Source organism: Leptonychotes weddellii, chromosome 3 (genome assembly GCF_054177405.1).
Source record: "Leptonychotes weddellii isolate Sample4059 chromosome 3, ASM5417740v2, whole genome shotgun sequence".
Lineage (NCBI taxonomy): Eukaryota > Metazoa > Chordata > Mammalia > Carnivora > Phocidae > Leptonychotes > Leptonychotes weddellii.
The window spans coordinates 50,481,083-50,507,002 of record NC_138371.1 but is presented as its reverse complement, the minus strand read 5'-3'; the positions used below and the strand labels follow the sequence as shown (position 1 = coordinate 50,507,002).

Below are 25,920 nucleotides of genomic sequence, written 5' to 3'. Positions count from 1 at the left end.
TGAGAGAGAGCAAGCACGGGGGAGTGGGGGAGGAGCAGAGGGAGACAGAGAAGCAGACTCCACACCAGGCATAGAGCCCAGTGTGGGGCTTGATCTCATGACCCTGAGATCATGATCTGAGCTGAAATCAAGAGTCAGTCACTTAACTGACTGAGCCACCCAGGTACCCCCTAAACTTAGATTTTAATGATAGTTGCATATATTTGTGAATATACTGAAAATATATTGAGTTCTACACTTTAAATGGGTGAATTTTATGGTTTGTGAATTATATCTCAATAAAGATACTAAAATAAAAGATAAAGCCTTAGTCATTTTTGTGATCCTTTAAAATTTACAAGGTATATTTACTTTTTATTTAAATACTAATCAGGCCAGACTTGCAGAGTTTTTGTGATTTTACAAATTATAATAGGGTCATATTTGATATCTCAGTAGGCAGTCATTTGTATATGTGATGAACATACTGTGATCTAATGTAATTTACTTTTTAATGGACTCTTAGTTTTTAATCTTGTATTCTGTATTGACATTCTGGGTGTATTATAAATTTACTGGAAACTTTGGTTTTTGTGGTACTTTTTATTTATTTCTAGTGTAATCATTAAGTTCTCCAATTCAGAGATTTCCCTCTTTATCCTTTTTTTTATGATTCTCAGAAAATTTACTAATAGTATTAATAATTTCTACCATTTGTACATCAGAAACCACTAATTCGAAAAGCTTGGCTTCGTGAATATAATCATTATAACCATGTCTCTTCAGATATTTTAGCATAGTTATTTAGATCTCATAGAATATAGTTTATATTTAACTTTCTTTTTTCCTATTTGATTTGTCCCTCCTCCATTTAATAAAGGAAAGAGCATTTATTTCATTGGTGGTTTTCTTGTACTAGATATTTATGGTAACTGCTCTGTCTCTGAAATACCTGGTCTGGGTTTTTTTGTGTCTTACAAGGGCATCTTAGTATTGCCATTGTCATTGTATGAATTCCTAGGAAAAAGGCAAGGTAATAATAGTCCCTCTAATTTCTTCTATCATTTTAAATTCTCATAGAAGTTTCTTTTTGCCCCAGCAAATTTTTCTCACAGTAAAAGTAGGCACAAATATCAAAATATACTTTTGTCTGAATGTTTGAGATATACAAACCTGTTGTTTTTCAAAAATTTTTTTCTTTAATAGGTTGTAATACTTTTAAAACTATTTAAAAGTAACCGTCTTGGAGGAAGGTTACCTTAAAAATGTTTTAAAGTATTTATGCATAACATAAGAAAAATGTATTCCCAAACCTTTGTTTTTTTTTAGAAAGTATAAAATTTGTTTAGTTGTTTTTCTAAAAAGACTTGAGTAGCCATTATTCCCCACATAGAATAAATAGATTTAAATATGAATAGAATAAATTAATAGAATAAATAGATAAAATAGATTTAAATATGATTTAGAAAATTGGCATGTGATATATTGGATTATTCCCCCTTCTTTTTCAGGAACTCTTGGTGTGATAACAGAAGCTACAATAAAAATCAGACCAATCCCTGAATACCAAAAGTATGGCTCAGTAGCTTTCCCTAATTTTGAACAAGGAGTAGCCTGTTTAAGAGAAATTGCAAAACAGGTAAAAAACAACAACAACAACAACAACAAAAAACCCACCCATCTATATTTATATTTTTAAAAATTCTGCGTAATTGATTTTGATATGTCACATATAATCTTCATATTTAGTTGTGTTATATATGTGGTTTTACCCAGTGTTATATGAAAAGGTAATGTAAAATCATCCCTGTAAGTGCAGTTGCTATTTCTTTATTTTTTGGTTTAAAGAGTGCTGTGTGATTTTAAGCCAAGGTAAGATATGTACTTGGGTTGATGGCTTTGAATGACTCTGCCTTTAATGAATGTTATGTTTTCTTAAATTATTTTTAGATAAGACATTTTGTGATTAATTTGAAGTAATATATAATTTTTCTTAAACTAAGACAGTTATTGAAATTAAAATAATGGCTGAATGTCAATTATCCAAAAATACAGAAATTAAGTATAGGTAATCAAACTCTCTCAATTCTCAGAATGTGCTACTACTAGGCCTTACTTTGTTTTATAATATTACCGAAGCTATAGTTTAAATAACATAATACAGCATAATATAACATAATATATTTAGCTATAAGTTAAGAAGAATTCCCATTTTCTCTTCCCTTCTTGAAAAAAGGATATATTATCAAGGATTTTTAAAAGACCAGATAATGCCACGTAATTTTATTTCTATGTTCTATGTATCATTGTAGAAATTCTTGCATTTCTTTAGGCATTTGGTTCATTGTTTGAACTACAATGGTTTTTAGAAAAATTTTATTGCAACATTTCCCAGCAGGGAGGAAATGAAGGGAATATACTCCAGCCTGTTTCTTCTTGCTTTCTCCAAACTCCTAGAGTTCTTTAGTACTTCCCATCCGCTATATGTAACTAGAATCTTGAGGGCAAGGGAGCTTTCTGATGTGACCCATATAGGTCGGCTTCCAGGTATCATGAGCAGGATGAAGGGAGGATCTGATGAGGCAAAGGAATGATATCCAACAAATACTGCATATTCATTGTGGACTTCGTAAGGTATTGAAATGGAAAGTGGTCAAGAGTCTTATCTTCCCACCATCCCAAGACAACCACCCTAAATGTTTTTAAAAAATTTAAAATAAGCAGAAATATTTTATATTTACTCACATATTTACCATTTCCAGTGTTCTTGAGTTCATACACTTTTGCTTTCTGAGACAGTCATTTTTTTCTGTCAGTTTTCCATTTGCAGGGAGTTCAGTTATATGGTCACCTAATCTCACAGTTGACAAAGGTAATTTTTATAATTTCCAAGTAGCTTCAGTTACTTATCAGTTAGATTGCTTCCTTCATCAAGACTTAGCCATAGGCCCCTTAATCTTGCTTATCTTACTGCTGGGAGGGGGAAGAGTTTAAATCAAGAAGTATAGTCCCGGAATGAACATTCTTGAACTTGTGGCAGGTTACTTTGGTGGTGTTAAAGCAAAAGCGAATGTTAGTAATTGAAATTTTTACAAGAAGAGCCCCTAATTCCTAGAATTTGGGGATATTATGTTATGATTAGGGAGCTAGAATATGCAGTAAGTATTATGCTATGTATGCTAAAATAATGAGATGGTATAATATTATTTTAAAATGTAACTATCTCAACACATCATATATTATTAAATAATATATATTATGTATAATTATGTAATATTAAATATTTATAATATTTAAAAGCAGGACTGTTGAATAAAGGAGTGGAAATAAGTTTTTATTTGTTATTTGTTATTCTAACATAATATCTGAGCACTGAGCAGTAAAGTTCAAGTGTGTTTTAATATTGTTGCTAAAACCTTCCACACGTAGAGGCAAAGGAAAGTAATTTCAAATTTAAGATAGCCCAGGTGTTAAAGAATAAAAGAACTATTTGCAAAGCCTCATGGTTTTGTCTGTGAGTTAGTTAAAACCTAGGAGAATGGAAAGCTAGGTTTTGGTGTTCTTTATTTTTATTTTGTTTTGTTTTGTTTACAAAATAACTAAGTTCGCCAATTAAAAATGAGAACAAACCATTTTCCATAATTAAATTATATTTTCTTACCAATTTCAATCTTAATGACTTTTTTATTAAGGTGTTTTCACTTTGTATTATAATTTATTCTTTGTGTTACTTTTATTTGCTTTCTGTCAGTCAAGCTTGATTATTTCTCTCCCAAAAAAGCTTTATAATAAAAGATATAGTTCATATTATTTCTCTTGTTCAAGTTTTGAATGACATCTTTTTAATTGGCCATTGTTGTCTCCGTTTTTTATGGCAAAATAAGAAGGAATGCCAAATTAGATTTTTTTTAAAAAATCATAGAATTTATACAACTATCTGGTTTGTATGTATTTTCAATAAATGATCTCATTGAGGTCACATTCAGTCTATGTTGGCTAAATCTGCCCCTTCACAAGATCACCATTCTAGAACACAGATTTAGTAGACTTGTTAAAAAGTGTTGTTATGTGATCTTTGAAGTAGAGGTAGACATATTTTGTGCTTTCCTGCTTTTCCATATTGCAAATATGTAAACATATCTTAGGTTTCATTAATGAGAAATGATGTACAAATATATCAGAATCCTAAATTTATAATTCTATTAAGATGGAAATGTTGGATTTAAACATAGTTGCTATAATCTGATGTGGCTTTTGGTACAATTTAATATGCTCCTGGTAGAAAGTAACAGAGAAGAACTACTTGTGCTAATGAAAAGCAGAGGGTGAAATTTTCCTTCATCTTTGCATAAGTCAGTAAAAATTGCCCTTTTGTTTTAAAAAATTCTTTGGATATTCACCACTGACCATAATCTAAATTGACTACACAAAACTGTATTGGGTATATGGTTTGGAATAAACAAAGGTGATGGTTGATAAAGTGCCACCCTGTGGTTAAATGCTTAAAAAGAAAGCTCCTTTATAAACTATAATTTTAATAATTTGGTTCTGTGTACTTAGTAATAGACAGTTTTTAAAGACATATATACCATGCAACTAGAAAGCTTGCCTTACTTGAAACTGATTAAAAAGCCTAGATAGATAATATTTTATTCTCAAATATTGCCTGTATGAATGAAACAGAACAGTATTGCAATTTGGAGATATTCCACTGTTTTACTTCTGCACAGATACATAAGCATTAATGTTTACATTCCCTGGAAGTGGGTAAATCCTTGTATTATAATTTAGGGACATTTACATACCAGTTTATAGAATGTACAAATCTTGTAGGTCAAGAATGGAACTGTGTGTGCTGCCCTGCTTTGTAACAATATTCTGAGGCAGAAAAATTGAGCAAATGATCAGATTTTGGCACTAGCTGTTCAATTTGCAATTTGGAATTTCACCTGATAGCAGGAGAATTAAGATCCATTAAAATAGATGGTACATGGTTTATGATTGTGCCAAATTCTTGATTGAATAATGAGTTGGCTGCTTGTAATTTCTCACTGTCATTTCATAGCACTTCCATTTTTGCGGTATTTTCAGACTCAAGTTGCTTTTGAAATGGGAAACTGTATTTTGGATATGTATCTTTTGGAAAGGCGTATACATGCTTGTTTACAAATAGCAAAATGGGCTCTTTATATATTTTCATCACTTTTCCTACTGAAGGAAATAAATTAAACAACTTTATACTGACAGCAGAAGGATTTTACTAAGGTATCTCATCTAATCTTTGTCCATGTGAGGATTGTCCTCTTTCAATACTTCACTGCCTGGTGAGGAACTAGAAAGGAAGATTTAGTGGAAGATTAATGTGATTCTATCTTATAAATGGCAGTCCAGTATAATCTCCAACTTAACTCAGTAGATGGGTAAGTAAGTGATTTTTAAGACTTTCTGAGAAAATAGATTTCCTACTGTAGCCTCTCAGGAGAGGAGAAAGTGTTTTTTAATCAGAATATCAGTTTCAGGTGTATTTTATTATTCTCTTATTGTTTGTTTAAAGATGACAGTGATATCTTTATAAAGTTTTAAGGGAAGAGTGTTGAAATAAGCTCAAAAGCAATTTTTGAAGTCTGCAGTTTCCCCTTCCCAGTAAAAACTTATGAATTCTGCCCTATAGTATTGAGGGAGGACCATTTGTTCCATTAACAGGAAACACTGTATGTGTGGCAAAGATCAGTATGCATTCCTCTGAAAACTGTCTTTCTCGGTATTAGAACTAGGTTTTTAGAATTATAAATTAAAAGGCAGCTTTTTCTCTACCTTTTGGTAAGGGGTGGCCCATTCTACCTACCATCACTTTTATTTTAAGCAATTTTAAACTGGTACGGTGTTATTTTCTAGAGAGTTTAGACCATAATTTGGAAAGAGGTACATAGTTCATGTTCGACACCTCAGACTGTTATATCTCAATTCTGAATTGTTCTGTCTTAAACTTGATTTATCCTGGATGGGTTGAAATAAACTAAAAGGAGCTAGGTTTAGCACTTACATTATAAAATAATTAAAACTTCTTTGTATTAGTGGTAATTCTTGGAAATAATTTGTTACATGTAGAAAATGGCATTGTTATTTTAAATGAGTGTGTGTGTGTGTGTATGCGTGCGCGTGCATGTGTGTTCTTTCCTCCCTCTGAAGCAGAGAAAATAACCTCGCCAAATGTTTGATTAATTGGATTCTGTACTCTGTGATCCAGCAAAATGTATTAAACTTGAGGACAGTTACAAGACATAATTTCAACCAGGAGCTACTCAGAACAAGTCATTACACCTTTACAAAAATGAAAAATGAAAATGATGAACCAGAGACTGTTTGGCATTAACTTTTGGCTCTTCCCTTAATATAAATGGAGGGAAATATCTACTCTATAAGATGTATTGTTTCATTCTTTAAAACCAAGAGATAATTCTCTTGTTAAAGAACATTCTTATTGTTTATAACGTGGACTCCCAGCGTCACTTCCGATAGGACTTACCAGTTCTACCAGTAGCCTAAAATACTGTCTGTGGTAACAGCTCTGAGAAAGAGCCAATTATCTGTCTACATTTTAAGTTTTATCTGTCTAGAAATTTGCAGTTAAGAGAATTCTCTTCACATACCCTTTTTTTAACTTACTTATTAATTTATTTTTTTGTGCGTATCTCTATGTGAGATAGTGTGCTCTTAACTTTATATCCAACAAAGTACATTGGATATTGTGTAAGTTAAATAGACAGTTCCTGTCTTCTGGTAATCACTATAGATGGTGTATATCACAATAAATTTTAGGTGTTTAAATTTTTGTATGGCTAGGTACAAGGGGTTTTGTATTGGAACTTTTGCTTCTGATATACTATGAGATTACTAGACTATCTCCAAAATAGACTCAAGGTTCAGGAATTTGGGCCGTTCTAGAGTCTACACAGAATGTTTGATTTACTTCTTGAATAAACAAGCTTTTTCAATTCAAAGATGATACATATGTTAACCAAGGTACCATAGATATAGGACTACCATTCAGTGCTTATATTTTATCTTTATGAAGTTGGAATAGTAGAAATCCTGCTGACATTTGGAATGTTTTAATATTGATTTGCCAGTAACTAGTAAACTAAGGGATATCTTCACGAATAATGTGTCGCATCTGCAGTGCAAGTTCTGGTTTTCTCTGTGATAAGAAAGAGATATGACTTAGTTCCATAAAAACAAGTTTTGTGGAAATCTTTTGATGTCTTATAGGGATTATTTTTTGGAGAAAATGTTTGGACTGAGAAATCTGTTGCTTTTTAAGTTAGTATAGAGATTTCTACTTAGTAAATAAGACTAATCAGTGATGGTTTTTTATTTTTCAGGTTATATATTCAAGTAAATTCCTGATTGTAGCATCATTGAAGGGAAGAGATTGGCTGCAATTTGACTTAGTCAATCTTACACTTGTGCTCTGAGGTCAATGTGGTTATTTATTTCTTCTCAGATAAAACACAGATAATTGATATTTCCTTATTAGTTGATAATGAGTTTCTCATCTCTTCAGATTATTTACTAAGTATAAAGTATACTTGGGTACAAGTCAGATGACATGAGGGATTCTAGTAAAAACGCATTTATCATAGTAGGAAATACATCAGTTATTTCATTAACTCCAGTTTGGGTAAGCAAATTTTGTTTGAGTGTTCCTTAAATTCCCTGAATGAGTATTATTAACTCACCAATAAAATTACTTGTTAAAACTATTCCCTCTCGGGTTAGTTCTGATCACATACCACCAGGGGTCACTTTAACTCAAGGACCCTTTTCCCCCTTTCCTCATCTATGGAATACTCTTAGGGTAATTGAGTAGCATGGGAATGAATTTAGAGCTCAAATTCTCAGGATTTCTGATGTGATGTCTCTTAAGTTTTAAAGGAAATATTTTTAGGTTTCCAAATGAGGTTTTATAGCAGTTGAAGCATAACCTGATCTTAACCATAGGTAGAGTTACCCAGATTGAGTGTTGTTGTTTTTTAAAAATAACATTATTTTGGTCTTTTGATTATAGGAACTTAAACTAAGTTAGTTATAGTGGCAAGTTTTTATGTAAAACTCTAAGAGACTTTTCTTGCTTTATATTTTTAGAATGATGCAGTCATTTACAGATTATCAATTGCCAGAGGATCATAAAGCAATCTAGATGATGTTTTTTAATTTGAGAATTTACTTTATGAGGGAGAGAATGGGAATTTACTTATGAGAATTTACTTGTGATGATTACTAAAAAACTCATTTACTGACTTTTGAAAATATGACACTATAAAAACAGACTAAATAAAGCTGTTGTTTTGATTTTGATAATTTTTAAAAAGTCAGTACTGAAAGCCAGTATTTATTATCTAAATACAATAAACTTTCTTTAGCTTTTCATTCTTTTGTGATAAGTGTTAGTCTGTAACCATCTACCCTGCCTCAGTATAAATAGGAGTAGTACATAACTGACTAGTTTATGTGACTCAGCTGTCAAGTTAAAATCGTGTTCAGTAATATTAAATATCAGTTGTTATATGTACCAAGTGCTCTGAAGCTTACTTATTTTTCCATTTTTTTTAATCTGAAAGTTTTAAGCATACAGAAACTTTAAAATAACAAGGTAGTGATCACCTGTATATCTGTCTTATATATTCAACAATTGACTTTTTGCTATGTTTGTTTTATGTTTGTGTCTATGTTTTCTGGGCCATTTGAAATTAAGTTGCAGACAGCATGGCACTTGACCTCTAAATATTTATACATACATCTAAAAATAAAGATGTTTTTCTTCATAGTCATGATACTATTATCATGTCTAAGAAAATCAGCAGTAATTTTTTAATGACATTCTATATTCATTCTGTAATCAGATTATTTCAGTTGTACCCAAGATATATTTTGTAGATAGTCTTTCAAACCAAGATTTTATCAAGGCCTGCATATTTATTGTATTTTAGTTGTTTCAGAGATTGAATTCCACTACAGATTTATTCTACTAAATGTAATATACTTTCCCCCCATTTTCTGATACATGTGTGCCTATGCTGGTCGTTTTCATTAATAACACTTACTGTAGGCATAGGAGTAGTAGAATCTATGTGGCAGTAGGAGATGGAAGTTACAAGTTGTTGTTAGGAATTTAAAAGTTGTTTTTTGGGGGTGGGGGTACGCCTGGCTGGCTCAGTCTGTAGAGCGTTTGACTCTTGATCTCAGGGTTGTGAGTTTGAGCCCCATGTTGGGTGTTGACATTACTTAAAAAAAATCTTTAAAAAAAGAGTTTGTTTTTCTAATAATACCAGAGTGCTTTGAATTCTTTCTTATATGTTACTGGTGTGCTTAAGCCAAAGCATATAAATATGTATTTTATGTGATATTCTATTTGTTTTATAAAGAAAAGAAACTTGGTCTAATCAGGCTTCATCTGTCTTATTAGAAGTTGATACTCCTGGGGCATCTGGGTGGGGGCTCAGTCATTTAAGTGTCTGACTCTTGATCTCAGCTGAGGTCATGAGTTCAAGCCCTGCTTTGGGCTGCATGCTGGGCATGGAGCCTAACTTAAAAAAATAAATAAGAATAAAAATAAATTTAAAAAAAGAAGTTGATATGCCTGTTTTAATAGGAACATTTTAGGAAGATTGGTTTTTCTTTAGTATTTTGGAAACTGGTTTGGTTTTTAGAAGCATAACCCAATTACAAAGATATCTTTATACCAAGATTTGAAATTATTCAGGTTGTATATTTTTTATTTTATTTTATAATTGTATAGTGAATAGATAGTTTTCATATGATTTTTGTTTCAAATATGGTTTTAAAGCTGTGTGTGTCTGTGTTTGTGTGTGTGTGGTGTATGTGTGTGTGTTAAGTGATTTTTAGGAGGCTTTGTGGTGTATTTGAAATATTGCTTATCTAGCATTCAGGATATCTTGGTCCTAGTTCTGTCTTTTAGTTTTGTCTATTTAACAGTCATATGACCTCAGATAAGTCTTTTAACCTCTCTGGTTCTTATGTACTCATCTGAAAAATGGGTATAATACCAGTTCTGCTACCCTGATTGGGGTTGTTTCTTATATTAAATAAGACATGTGAAAATAAGTTAGACATCACAGGATTCTATAAAAGTAAGGCAATAGGTTATCATCATGCTATGTATATAAAATTACCTAATACTGTTTCTTTAGACTCGGCACTGACTTTTTAAAATATAGATTGAATTATCTCAGTGAGTAAATAAATTCTATAGTGTTCAAAATAAGAATCTAGTCATTTTGTTGTGTGAAATAAAATGTGTATTGTGAGTGATTTTATAAAATTAACTATTTGTTTAATTAAAAGTGAATAATAGCAAAAATGTTATAATGCACATTTATGTATTAAGTTTTGTTCTTTTGAATGATCTGCATAAATCTAAATGTGTTGATATAAATTTTATTGATAAATGTTATTACTCAGAAGATAAATGTTTAAAAATTTTGTCATCTGAAAGCAGCCTCTTGGTAGAAGTGTAACCATGTTAAAAATTTACATAGAAAATAAAATTGTATTTAGAGTCCAACTTGCTTTAATGTTATGGAAAAATTGTAGCTAACTTAAACTAGAGTTTGCTAGAGTTTGTATTGTAGTATTTCAGCATCACAAAATTTATATGGCTATCTGTTCTCATTTTTCTTTCCTTGCAGCTTTTAGTGTGGTGCCTAGATTAAATTTAACACTGGCACAGTTTTAGATACATTATGTTATCTTTCATAATTTTGTTGCTATTTTCATACAAGTAACCTTGAAAGAACTTAGAATTCTGGACATTGATAGTATCCGGAATTTTCTATTTAAAATGGATTATGAGAAGGGATAAAAAGAGCAGTTCCTAGAGTTATGTATGAAGACATCACAGATAATTTTTTTTAAAAGTGCTTTTACTCAGAAAAATTCCACCATCATCTTCTTCATCTTAAAAGTATATATCCACCATCATGTTCTTTGTTTTAAAAGATGATATAAGGACCTGAGGACACATTATAATTCACAAATGTATAATGTTCTAGGCATTGATTTTAGTCTTTGAAATTTCTGCTTTGTTCTAAAATAATCCACTTCAAGGCCCAATATTTCTTTTAGGTATTTCCATAGATCTTTGCTAGGCATTAAGAAGATCTAGTTGCAGACAAATTAAAGATTTGGCAACATATATGTGTATGTATTATGTATGTGGATTTCTCCTCCAAATATTTAATAGAAGCTACTGGTGTTTTGTCAATTTAAAATTATATAAAAAGTTAAGATTTTTTTACTGTATATATTCCTAGGAACTAAGTTCTTGATCTCAAATACAGAAAGTTGACATTTCTATTCTATCTGTCTAGCTTCTTTACAGTATTAAATTTGTATCACATTTTTTTCTTTTTAAAACAGAGATGTGCTCCTGCATCTATCCGCCTCATGGACAACCAACAGTTTCAGTTTGGTAAGTAAGGAGTGGTCATTTTAAAAACTGCTCATGAAGCCACAAAATTTGTGAAACAGCTGTTACCTGCCAGGAATAGTACTGAATGAAGAGGTAGGAAGATGAATGTCATAGTTCCTGTCCTGCAGGAAGCTCTCAGTTTAATGAGGACAGACAATTACATAAAAGAATGAGTGCAGGATTGTTGCAGGTGTTGTGAAATAAGAGTACCCTGGGGTGCAAATGAAGGACTGGTTGAGCCTGCTGGATTTTGCTGCATGTTGACATGGGGAGTCAGGAAAGGCTTCTTAAAGGAGGGTCATGCTTAAGCTAAGTAATGAAGCCTTTTGTGTATTTTGGCCTGCATTTAGAGTTCTAGGCCTTAAGAGAGCCATGTATCTGATTAATAATGTTGTGTTATCTATTTATATATGCTGTTATTATAGTGAATTATGTTAGACCTAGACATCTTTGTAAAATTAACTATGATTTGACTAGATTTTATTTATAATTGGGATTTTAACAATTTAAAATGAAGGTTTAAAGAAAAGGTCCTTCAGGCCATCTGTCGTTCCTGTGTCACATTCTCATTGCTATAACTAGGAACATACTCTAAGGCAGGTTCTACCGTCTCTAGTCTGGACTGTATCTCTTCTTTCCACTCTTTTCATAGCCACCCTTTACATAGCCATCAAAGTGATTTTTTGAAAAGACAGATCTGATTCTGCTTATTGGCTGTCTATAACCTTTTTGATTTCTCACTACCTGTTGAAGCCTTTCCATCTATATATCCTGCCATGGCTCCATGATCAAACAACTAAAGAATAGCGCTTAGCACAGCAAGGGATGTCTAGGACATTTTACTAGCCATATGGCTGATTGGCAGTGTTTGTACCATATTGGTTGTTAACAAAGCACAAGCCTTATTATTAGATGTTAATATTTTAAATTTCACTCCTACCTCTGACGCAACCCTTTAATTCATTATATTGAAATGATATGGGTTTTTTTTAATATTTTATTTATTTATTTGACAGAGAGAGAGAACACAAGCAGGGGGAGCAGCAGGCAGAGGGAGAGGGAGAAGCAGGCTCCTCACTGAGCAGGGAGCCTGATGCGGGGCTCGATCCCAGAACCCGTGGGATCATGCCCTGAGCCAAAGGCAGATGCTTAACAGACTGAGCCAGCCAGGCATCTTTGAAATGATATGTTTTAAGTATATTGAAATGATATATATCATTGAGTATATTGAAATGATCTGTAGATTTCCTCTGAAAAACTAAAGTTTGTCAAATTTAGGAGATGTTTCTTATTCATTTTTATATCTCCTGCACCTGTCCTATGATAGGCACTGCTGTTGATTGACTTAATCATCTACTCAGCAAAAGAGGGTGAACAAATCTTGAATAGCACATAGTAGAGTGTCAAGCACACTATCAAAAGCACAGTTTATCCCATACTCCTCACAACTGTTTCCGAAAGTGGTACTCCCAGTTTACAAATGACTCAAAGGCTAGACATTTCAGCCAAAGCCCACAGGTCGTATGTGGTAAAGCCGGGGTTGAACCCAAATCTGTCTGACTCCAAGGCCCAAGACTTTTCCCACCGTTTGAGATCAATTCTTTGAAATGTAGATATTTATTAAATAATTAAAAATGTTTAAGTTGACACTGTAACAGCACCAAATTTACTAATAAGATTGTTCAACTAGTAAATTTGAAAACTTAGTTCCTTTATTTAGCAAAAAATACAAAACACAGTAGCCAGAATACATTTAGAATGTAATTATTTTGAAAGGCAACATTAATTTAAAAATAAAAAAATAATATCCTCTTAGGTATTCATCTAATGCTAAATGCTTGACGCTCTTAAAGTTAGTATCGCTTTTAGGATAATTATTCTTCAAAGCTATCATGTCAACTGAGTATTTGGGATATATGTGACTAAGTCCCACTAGTGTTAATGGAAATCGTGCAAATAAATTTCCATGTAGACCCTTAAGGATTATTTCACATCAGTGTAGTGACATTTGGAGTCTCCTCCTGCAATATGTAAAGATGTGTGGATCAGAAGGCTTGTATGAGGAATAGATGATTTTAGTTTCTTGCAAGAACATGACTAACACACTCACACATTTATGTTTATTTATTTCCAATTATTAAAGTAGGATAAATTCCATTTGGGACAGGAAGTGAGTATTTTGATGGTATGTTATTTCTAAATTTATACTGTCTAGAAATGGTATTTTTTTAAGGCACTGATTATGCTGGAGAAGCATTTTTGACAGGGTACAGTAAAAGAAAAAAAATTTCCCAAACATGTGATCCAGGAACTTGAAAAGATTGCTGGGTTGATCTCTATCTAATTTGCCTGTCATTTTTGTTGTTTTTTGTTTTGTTCAGTTACAGCATTGATATCTAACTCTTAACCTCTGGTTAAGACTATGTTACTTGGTCTTTTGTGTCACAGTTTCCTATTATAGTCAGTAAAAATGTAATAAGTATTACAGATTCAGATTCGAACTTAAAAAAAAAAAAAGATGAATAAAAAAAAAAGAAAGGACTACAAGTCATCTCCCGCCTCCCCACCAAAGAAACTCATTTGCACCTATTTTATTTTTTTTTAAAAGATTTTAGTTATTTATTTGACAGAGAGAGAGATAGCGAGAGCAGGAACACAAGCAGGGGGAGTGGGAGAGCGAGAAGCAGGCTTCCTGCCGAGCAGGGAGCCCGATGTGGGACTCGATCCCAGGACCCTGGGATCATGACCTGAGCCGAAGGCAGACGCTTAACGACTGAGCCACCCAGGCGCCCTTTTTGCACCTATTTTAAAGAAGGGATCCATGCTTTAAAAAAACCAAACAAACAAAAACAACATCCCAAAATCTTAAAGCTGTTTTTAAAAAATAAAATTTTTATTTAGAGATAATTTCAGATTTACTAGAAACTTTAAAATTCTTTGTAAAAATTCTATATAAATGGTATGCCCATTTTTCTGAATTGGGCATATAGCACTAAGGGCAGATGTATGACTCTTAATCTAACAGTCATGGGAGTTAAGAAGTTGTTACTCTAAAAACAATGAGAAAACAGGAAAAGACTTTCACTCAATTAAGCTCAATCCACAGGCAAAGATGTTAATTTAACAGACTCTGAGACACCGTTTATGTTGTTTTGGCAATTTTAACTCCCTGGGTGTGATTAAGGAAGCAGTTACTAGTTTTATGCCAAGAATTCTGGAAGAATTAAGAATTAATTAAGAAACAACCTTAAACTTAGCATTGACTGCATATTTGGTTATAGTTCTGAATGGTTTCTGCATAATTAAAAAAAATAAAAGTAAACTCAGCCACCGTTGGGTGTTCTTAATGAAATAAAAATTAATGAAGTGATTTTACTATGTATAAACTATATTATTGAAAGATAACCTAAACTATATGTAGTATTAATTACATATAGTCATTTGAGTTAAAAAAGAAACAAGAGAGGTTTTGTAAACAGAAAGTTGTGACTTTTGAAAAGATAAAGTTAAAAGATGTAGATCTTAATATCAGTATGCTATATATACAACATAGGAAGATTTAAAAAATTGGAGAAATGAAACATTCACTTTTTTAGGATACTAAATTAAACTAGCTTCTTAATCTTTTGAAAAACAGAATTTGCTATTAATTTAAATTATGAACTTTTTTCTTCTTAGGTCATGCTCTTAAACCTCAGGTTTCCTCTATTTTCACATCATTTTTGGATGGCTTAAAGAAGTTTTATATTACAAAGGTAAGAATTTTTATAAAATGCTAAAATTTTTAATGCTTATGATATTAATTTTGTTTTCTGCCTTCTCCCCCCCATACATACATATTATCAAGGATGTTTTTTCATGGTGCTGTGTACATTTCTTAATTATTATTTTTCATGTTGGAATAAATATTTTATCAAGTAAGTAAGTTATGCATTTAATTTCAGAAATTTTATTTTTTTCCCAGATTTGAAGTTCCTAAAAATAACATTACATTAAACAGTTTCATGCATGTCAGATTTTTTATAGTTTGATTTTTTTTTTTTTTGTATTAGATACCTGTATCTAGTGAAATAAGAGTATGGATTTTTTAAAAATCTTTGCTGAATTCCTTTCTTAAAGGATTATGCCAGCTTGCACTATCCCTAGGGACATACAGGTGCTGTTTCTTTGTTCCATCCTTGCTATGGAACAAACACACAACAAATGTTGTGTTCTGTTATGTTTCAAAGGTACTGAATCTAGGGGGGAAAGTAGTACTTTATTTTAGGTAATGTTTCTCATTGAAATTCCAGTGAGACCCATCATTTCCCTGTATTTCCTAGATACAGTTTGTGTGTGTATTAGTTGAGTATGGTTATTTTGCCAGGGGTGCCAGCTTCGTGGTATTTTTCCTTGGTACTTTTCATGTACCCTTTGAGTAATGGGATTATTAGATGTCTTTGTCATAAATGTTGTGAATAATTTTTTGAGTCAGGTGACTCCCTTTTATTTATTTATTTATTTAGATGACTCCCTTTTTAATAAGAGTTTTTCTTTTTGGTGCAAAGGTTTCAAAATTTTGTATCTTTTCCTGTGATTATTTAATCATTTCTAAGGTGGGACCATTTCTTCTCTCTCTTGCTTTTTTTTTGTTAAATCGGAATTTAAAAATTTTTATCTTTATTACTATTTGAATTTATTTCAATTTTATGATGTGAGATAAAGCTCTAAATTAATCTTCACCTTCCGCTGCCCCAGTAGCTAACCAGTTGTGGCAGCACCATTAGCTAACTAATCCCTGCTTCTCTTACATGGACTTGCCGTGTCTGAGACCTCTTCTGAAATATTGACTCAAGAGGTAGACTCCATTTTAATGTATCACATATTCTATGATCTCTCTTATATGTGCAGTCTAGAAAAAAAATATTTAAAAAAAAACTAAGCTTATAGATACAGAGAACAGACTGGTAACTGCCAGAGACGGGGTGAGGGGTGGGAGAAGAAGGTGAACTTTTTTTGTTTTTAGGGGTTGAGGGGTGGAAGGAGAGCGTGAACTGTTTTTACTTTTTCTAGTTTAAATAAATTGAATTTTAAAAAGGTATCACTTTTTTAAATGAGTTTTTGTTCTTGGAAAATTAAATGGATTTAATTGCTATAGTTCTAGTTCTTGTTTCTTAGAATTTTCCTTGTTATCCATTATAACCTACCTGTTTATCAACCTAGAAAAATTTTAGAAACTCTTCACCATCTTAGGAAGTCCATTAAGTTTTCTTTCTTTTTTTTTTTTAAGATTTTGTTTATTTTCTGACAGAGAGACACAGCGGAAGAGGGAACACAAGCAGGGGGAGTGGGAGAGGGAGAAGCAGGCTTCCCGCGGAGCAGGGAGCCCGATGTGGGGTTCGATCCCAGAACCCTGGGATCATGACCTGAGCTGAAGACAGATGCCTAATGACTGAGCCACCCAGGCGCCCCTAAGTTTTCTGTCAGAATTGGAATGAATCTGTATATTAATTTGAGCAAGAATTGACAGATTTATATACTTAGTTGAGGCATTCTAGAACATATGTCTTTATAATCTATTTTTAGACATGTTTTCCTAATGAGGTTGCATATTTCCTTTTATGGTTATTCTTAGATATTTTAATTATATATGTAAGATCTCCTTTGAAAATGTTATTTAATAAGTTATTGTTGGTATGTAAGGATGCTGTTATTTTTTTACCTTTTTCTCATCCTACATTTTGCTAATTCATTATATTCTATCATTTGGTATTTTTATTTGCTGCTTTATTGCAGTTATAATTCTTACAAGTTCTTTGTTGTATTACTTACCAATATGTCATTACAATTGACACCATGGCATACTTTGAAATTAAGTATTTTTCTGTAGTTTTGTTATTTGTAACAACCTGAATAGGTGCATTAAACATTCTTTTTGATTCACATGTAAAATTCCAAAGCTCAATTTTAAAGAGTTGGTATGTTTGAGCCCAGATCAGAAGGAAATATGAGCAAAATGTATTTTGATTTCCTGTTTTATAGGATAAGACTTATCTGTAATAATTTTTTTTTTTTTTTGTAGTTTAAAGGATTTGATCCAAATCAGCTAACTGTCGCTACATTACTGTTTGAGGGGGACCGTGAGAAGGTTCTTCAACATGAAAAACAAGTGTATGACATTGCTGCAAAATTTGGGTATGGCTTTAGTTTATAATGCCAAGAGAATGTTAATCTAAAATTCTGGTATCTGCAAGCAGTTGTTAATACCCTTTAAAGTATTAAATTTGTAGCAATATATGATAGTCAACTTAAAATGTTGTATTGGTTTACTTCCAAAATTTGTGATCATATATATATTAAATATTTTATTGTATTATTACATTAATGCTAATTTTATAATATTTGCTTTTGTTGTACTAGAGTAAAATATGAAAAATTCATAGTCCTCTTACTATTTAGTGGTAATTGTGTATTTGTATAAAACATGTTATTAGTATGTTTTTAAAAGGAAATTTTTTAAACAAAAGAATTTGATAAATTATCTATACTCCACCCCTTGTCACTTACTGTTTTGTGCTGGTATAAAGAAACGGAAAACATTTCACATCTATAACCAACTGAATAATGATTGGGTGGTTTCTTTCTGTCTACGTGATGGATTATGAGACTGATCAATGAGAACTATAGTGAAAATGCCATTTATCAGGACTACATTTTTTCCTTTCCTTTCTAGGTACTTAAACTAAAGTTTCTGGATACCAGTTTACTTTTTTTTAATTTCAGAGCTTAAAGTATACATTATGCTTAATCTGAGTTCTTTGTAAATATTTGATTTCCCTTTTTTGCTATTTATGAGAACAAATGGGCACTTGTTTTGTAGCCTTGTGTTTCAGAATGCCCCACTTTTATGTATTTTTCTCACATACGATATTCAGCTCTTTATTTTTAGGATTTTCTGAACTTAGTGTTAAAAAGTAGAATTCTTAGAAAAAGATCTAATCTTGGGCTTAATTTTTAGTTTACTTTTGTACTGTTTTTGAGTATAGCAAATTAGCCTCTCAATTTTATTCTTACCTTATTCTGAAATTGGCAAGTGGAATTTAATTTCTTTAGCAAAAGATGAAATTCATTATCTTTCACTTTTTCTCTTTCACGGTACCTTTTTTGGGAATTACTGATTTTTTAACTAAATTAGTTAAGAGTAATTGTGCTATAAAAATTCAGTTAATAACCAAAAGGCTTGGATTTCAGGTTAATCTCTGAATTTATTTTTGAAATGTACATGTACCTGTTTTTTAGTTTCTAAGTTATGTGGAGTTTATATATAATTTGATTTTTAAACTTTTTTCATAAAATCCATGGTATTAGAAACAATTAAGGTGATTTAAATTAAAATCTTTTATATCTAAATTAACTCTTTTATTTCTATTCTAACCTTAAATATTAGAGGCTGGAACTTTAAAAAATTGTTTTTTATATATTTAAATATTTAATTGGGATTTCAGAATCGTTCAGGAGCACTTGTAGGGAAATGCATGCTATAATATTTGAATCATTTTATATAAATAAGGTAAATTTGCTTAGTTTCACCTCAGTCCCCTGGTCCTCCTCCTACTTCCAACACACACACCCCCACACATGGATACACATGCACAGAAATTCCACTTTGTAATATCTTTAAGTGTAATTACAATTCAGAGTAGCCAGCAAAATCATTAGTAGTTAGTAATGTGCTACATTTTTTGTTGGATGGGGGGGGCGATAGGATGATGGCAAAATGCCTTTTTATGTGAGGTAAGACATAATTTTTATAAGGCATGACCTGCCTTTTCTTGGACATTACTGCTGATGCCTGGTATATACTAGATGCTTGTTTGAACATTTGTTGAAAGAATTAAGGAAACTGAATATTTTTCCCTAACAATTTTTATTCTGTTTCATTTATGCCTAACTGCTGTGCCACCCTTAAAACAGTGTATTTTAATCTTTAGGTATTTATCAGAGCCATTTTGTCAGTTTTAAGTTGAGCTGCCAACTGTCATGAACTCTCTTGTCATGTAATTTGTCTTGTTTATCCCATGTAATTCCAGTCATTTACAACTTAAAAGTTAAAAATGAACTTCCTTAAGATGAACCCAGGTCTTTTTAGATACTGATACTGAAGCCCCAGAACTATTGAGTTAATTCCAGTGATTTGTTTATAGCAAACAAAAAATCAAATTCACCCATTAAAATAGGTTATAGTAAGTGAGATACCTATTTAAAGCAAGGGCAAAGTATTAAAATTCACACTCTGATTGGGGTCTCGTTTTTTTGGCTATTACTATTTGCTACTTATTAGTTACGTTCTAATTAATTTCTTATGTACTTTCATCCTGGTTTCCTTCATTTGGATGTAGAAATCTTCAGTATTCACAGTCCAGGCTGTCATTAGGCAGATGAGTTAGGGCTGTTTTAGTTTTGATTTGATTTGATTTGATACTTGGAAATATCTTCATGTGGTTTTCTAGCAGAAGTCCTGGTTTTCTCCATGTTTCTCTCTAGGCACTAGTTCTTTGTTCTAATCACTGAAAGATTCAGGGATATTTTCCTTACTTAAGATGCCACTTGGCCAACCCTTGTTCCCCAGTGAATGATTTCTTATGCATAACTAAAAAGCAGCACTAAATTTATTTCTGCTAAAGTTTCATGAGTTAGTTTAGCTCATGTATTTTACTTTGAATTAGGGCATTATTCATCTGTCCTTTATTTTCTGTTCTTTTGTTTTATCTTCTGTTCCTACCACCTCATTAGCTTTGAATTGATGGTTTTTAATGAAGTACTCCCAACAGTTTAGAACATTTTTATGTGTTATCCTAGCCGTTTTTCCTCCTTGCCTTCCACCCCCACCCTAACACCGTTTAATACCTTTGAACACATATGATCCAGTAGAACATTATAGGCAAATGTTGAATAATCATACTTTGGTTGTTTATCTATGTTTGCTAGTAATATACTTTAACTTCTCTAAGAGCTAAACAGAACAAACATTCCCTGTCAGCAATCATGACAGATGTACTGACATTTACCATAGAACTTAAGGTAATGTGTTATTGTTATTTTTAAAGTGTGTGCTTAAGTTGTTTAATGTAATTCAACATGAGAGTGATTAGGTTCACCAGATGGCTCTTTTATATAAAAAGATTGTCTCTTATTCCTCTTTCATTAGTCTTCCCAGTTCTTTCTCATGAAACAGGTTTAAATTTGTTTAAGAAACTTGTTAATTGATGTTTGAAATTTGCGGAGGGGAGCAGGAAGTAGGGGATGGATATTACTACTTTACCATAAAGCAGTTTGAATCTTAGTATACCTTTTTGGAGTGGCTGCTGTGAAAATGGCAAGTTAGAAGCATTTAATTTCTATGCCCTACTGTTGTTTATATTGTATTTTAAGGTAATTCTGTCTAGAAGATAGAGTTCTGAAAGCTAAAGAAAAAAGAGAGAGAGATCGAAGTTACAGAAAGCTAAATTTGCAGAGAAACCTATGATTCAGAAAAGCAAGCCCAGAATGACTTTTCTTCTCCTTTGGGGTTTATGAATTTAGAATGGATATCAATTTCATCCTGTTTTGGATAAGAAAATGCATGTTTCAGTGTGGTTTGTCACACTGAATTCCATAGTGGAGCAGATCTCCCCACCCCCACCAGATGTTAGAACAGGATCTAAAGAAAAATGGCTTGACATGGGACTGCAAAGTAAGACTTTTTCTCATTCTGATATAAGAGAGATAGGCCTACTAAATGTCCATACCTGTTACTTCTCACCAAATACCAGCTTAGAATGTGCCTTCTCAAGGATTCCCAGTGCAGGTCTCTTGTACCCTTTGCTAGTCTTCACTGTCCTTTCTTTCTGCCACTAGACCCAAGATGAATTGTTCCTATTTACTACCTCAGTAGTGTTTTTTTTCTTTCTTGGACTCAGTGTCTGACTCTGCTTCATATCTACCCAAGGTATAGATTCAGATATTTTCCTCCACACATTTACCACAGCAACTTTCTGACTTGTTTCCTTCTTGTTTTGGAACTTTATTTGACTTCCTACCCCTAACCGCAAACCCATATATATCCAACCCAGAATTATATTATTTCTTCTTACTTTTCACTCTCAACTGCTTGACTTAAGTTCTGTCTTCTTTGCTCATTAACATTTAGTAATACAAACAACCCCCCATTTCATTTTATTGTACCCCACCCCCAAGTGGTTCTAGACTAGAGCTGCTCCTATCAAGTGTTTGCCACTTCTCTGGGTGATACTAATTTGTTTATATGCAGCTGTAATTCCAAGGAAATTTGATTTGGCCTTTACATCCTAGCCTAAAATTGCCTTTCAGTATTTATATAGCACAAGGGTATATCTTTTTTTTCAGTATTTTTTTTTATTCTTATGTTAATCCCCATACATTACATCATTAGTTTTAGATGAAGTGTTCCATGATTCATTGTTTGTGCATAACACCCAGTGCTCCATGCAGAAAGCACAAGGGTATATCTATGCTAAATTATTTTCTTACTGCTAAATCCAAGCAAAACTTCAGGGGAAGGAAGAACTTAACTATAAGGTGTTAATCGAAGCAATAAGAAAATTGATTCTTCCAGAGGAAGCTCAAATAACAGAGGCTCAAGATTTGAGTCTTGGGCAACACCGTGGTTAAGGGCTCAGTATCCTGAGACCAAGGAAGTGTAATTACGGGATTGAACGGAGATACAGAGAAGTTAATCATCCATTATGACCCAAGAAAGTCACATGAAAATATACTTTTCTTTCTATCTAGTTGTATTGAGGGATTTTTTTCATGGGTACTTTGGGAGTTTGTGGAAGTTTTCTTTAATTGACTAAGAATAGTTAAAATTTAATTTCTATCTGATGATGGAAACAAGGAAAATTAAAAGCTCTTTACTGAAGGTAGTAGAAATCAATAATCATTCATAGTCTGTTAAAATAAGAATGACTTTCACAAAGCAGAGTACTTGGACTGAATTACATGTTATATGGGATTAGTTCTAACTAGATCACCAAATACAATTTCTGTGGATAAAACTACTTTCAAATTGAAATGGATAGTTCATGGTAATAAAACCTTACCTGTTTTCTTGTAATTGTCTATATGTTGCTTCATACACTTCAATATTTCTGTGTAAGTATGTTTTGTCTCATTTAAGTTATAAGTTTCATAAAATAAACATTCTGTCTAATACTTCATATACAGTGTGCATGAGTATTCAAAAAACTTCTTGGTATTTGGAAGATGTAGTCAGTCATACATCTTTATATGTGAATAAGACTATAATGGGCGCCTGGGTGGCTCAGATGGTTAAGCGTCTGCCTTCGGCTCATGTCATGATCCCAGGGTCCTGGGATTGAGTCCCACATCGGGCTCCCTGCTCCTTGGGAGCCTGCTTCTCCCTCTGCCTCTCTCTCTCGTCTCTCATGAATAAATAAATAAAATCTTAAAAAAAAAAAAGAGAGACTATAATGACACATGAATATATGGATAAGAATATATGAATAAGAGTATTTTAAGTATCTTATTATGCTTGTGAAGTTTATTAAAGTTTAAGTTTGTTTCTCATGGCTAATTCTCTGTTCTTTTGTCAGTATGGGTAGAAGTAGTTGAGTTCATATGAGTCAGTTTTATTAGTTTAATGGATGAAAGTTTGAAATTAATGACCAAACTGAAATATTAAAAGTATTTTTAGGTTTTTGTTATCCAAGCTTATTCTTTTGACAGCTCTTTGATACATTTATGATAAATTAGATTAAAATAAAAATGAGATGCAGTGTAATATTTGTTAATCCATTAAGCAGTTATCTTGGGGCGTCATATTAGTTTGGTTAGTTTTATATATTTTTAATAAATATATATGCTATATATTGACACTTTGTTCTTTACAGTGGGTTGGCAGCTGGAGAAGATAATGGACAGAGAGGTTATTTGCTGACCTATGTCATTGCATACATTCGAGTAAGTTATCTTGTATTTCCCTCATCAGTTTATGTTGCAGACCATACTTTTTCTTACTTTGAATGAATAAAATTATTTTCTTAAATTTTAACCTGTTAATTTCATAAATGAATGCAGAAGAGAAAAGCCACACATTTTAGATCAGTAATTGGGGATTTTTCCTGTCAACCAACGGTAGAGTTGAAGTGATTCATTTTGCTAGAAGTGAAAACTTAACATGTATTGATTTTTCTACTTATAAAATTTTCTTTCCTATCTTTTCACTTGTGTGGTGGCTTATGAATTGTTCTTTCCAGTTTTGATATTAAAACAGAATTGTATTCTGGTTAAAGAAATTTTTATTATAAATTACTTACCAAATAAGAATTATATCTTGTGTGTTATAAAATATATTTTCCTAGTAGAGGTTCTTCCAGATACCCTATTTTATTTAGTTACTACAAAGAAGGGCTCTAATTTGTTTTTAAAGAAAAGTTGATTTCAGGACAGAGATACTTTCTTCTTTTAGTCCCCCTCCCCTCACTTCTCTGTTGTCCTAGTCCTTCCATCCTGATGACCACTTTTTCTTGTTGTTTAATTTGCTGTTCAGGCTACTAAAAAATCTGTTCTAGTATCCTCTACATGTACATAGACGGTTCTTAGAGACTCCATTCCTTGAAGAAATATTTAAATTCCTACCATGTGTCAGGCACACTGCCTGGTGCCAAAGGTACAGCGGACAATAAGACAAAGTTCCTGTCCTCCTGAAGGTTATAGCTCATTCTCAGGGCCACTTTCTGGTGCTTTTATGGAGTGGAGAGTAAAGAGCAGTGGAGGTTACATTAGAAACATGTAATACTAAAAATTATATGAAATACTAGCAATATTACAATATTATCGATTCTTCTGCACCTGTTGTAATTGCTTGATTTTTGTATATATGTTTTAACAGGACTTGGGTTTGGAATACTATGTATTAGGAGAGTCTTTCGAGACTTCAGCTCCTTGGGACAGGTAAAATATATTAAAAAGCCTGATATTATTCAAATACGCTATAGGAGTTGCTGAAATAATGTAACTTTGTACATGAATATACAAATTTTTAAATTTTTATAAAGAAGCACTTTTATATAAATTAATATCTTTGGGGCGCCTGGGTGGTCCAGTCAGTTAAGCATCCGACTCTCTATTTCGGTTCAGGTCAGGAGCTTGGGCCCCCCCATCGAGCTCTTAGCTCAACGGGGAGTCTGCTTGATATTCTCTCTTTCCCTCTCCCGCTGCCCCTCCCCTCCACTCGCTCTCTCTCTCTCACTCTCTCTAAAATAAATAAATCTTTTAAAAACTTAATATCTTCATCAGAATGTCATATTTGCAAGCCTTTTTTTTTTTGGTTTGAGACAGATTTGTCTATGTCCCATAGAAGGAAAAGATATTACTGAAGTCTACATTTTAAAGAATCTTATTGAGCACTGAAGTGTCACTATATAGTTTTACTGGCTTCTATGGTTTAAATCTTTAAGTGCTTAATATGCTTGAATGTTCTCTAAAAAGTCCCCCAGAATTATAAAACCAGTGTTAACCTTCTTTTGTAACATATGATTTCGCTTTTGATATTTGTATGGGTATTATTAAGTAAGATTTTAACTTGTATTTCAGTGGTTTCTTTTTTTTTTTTTTTTAAAGATTTTATTTATTTATTTGAGAGAGAGAGAATAAGAGAGAGCACATGAGAGAGGGGAGGGTCAGAGGGAGAAGCAGACTCCCTGCCGAGCAGGAAGCCTGATGCGGGACTCGATCCAGGGACTCCAGGATCATGACCTGAGCTGAAGGCAGTCGCTTAACCAACTGAGCCACCCAGGCGCCCTGTATTTCAGTGATTTCTAAAAGAAATCCCGTTTAAGATATTAATTACATCCTCTATTTTTGCATTACACACATATACATACAGATATTGGTTAGGGAATTGATAATAAAAACTGATGAGCAATGTGAAGTGGTTTTATTAAAAATGTACTTTTGAGGGGTGCCTGGATGGCTCAGTCGTTAAGCATCGGCCTTCAGCTCAGGTCATGATCCCAGGGTCCTGGGATCGAGCCCCATATCGGGCTCCCTGCTCAGCAGGAAGCCTGCTTCTCCCTCTCCCACTCCCCCTGGTTATGTTCCTGCTCTCACTGTCTCTCTCTCTCTGTCAAATAAATAAAATATTTTTTTAAAAATGGACTTTTGAGTTAACTCAGTAATAAAAGTTCTTAAGACTGTTAGTACAGGGGCGCCTGGGTGGCTCAGTTCGTAAAGCGTCTGCCTTCAGCTCAGGTCATGATCCCAGGGTCCTGGGATTGAGCCCCGCATCGGGCTCCCTGCTCGGCGGGAAGCCTGCTTCTCCCTCTCCCGCTCCCCCTGCTTGTGTTCCCTCTCTCTCTGTCTCTTTCTCTGTCAAATAAATAAATAAAATCTTTAAAAAAAAAAAAAAAAAAGACTTAGTACATTTTTTA

General features: G+C 32.7%; 1 protein-coding gene across 1 annotated transcript in view; it reads left to right on the top strand.

The window, feature by feature from the left end:
* AGPS (alkylglycerone phosphate synthase) overlaps positions 1-25,920 on the top strand; it is a 144,570-nt gene that overhangs the window by 82,003 nt on the left and 36,647 nt on the right. Inside the window, exons 11-16 of the mRNA XM_081814110.1 lie at positions 1,491-1,618; positions 11,419-11,470; positions 15,149-15,225; positions 17,532-17,644; positions 23,380-23,449; positions 24,381-24,442. Of these exons, the coding sequence (XP_081670236.1) occupies positions 1,491-1,618; positions 11,419-11,470; positions 15,149-15,225; positions 17,532-17,644; positions 23,380-23,449; positions 24,381-24,442 (502 nt within the window). The remainder of the gene's footprint in view (positions 1-1,490; positions 1,619-11,418; positions 11,471-15,148; positions 15,226-17,531; positions 17,645-23,379; positions 23,450-24,380; positions 24,443-25,920) is intronic.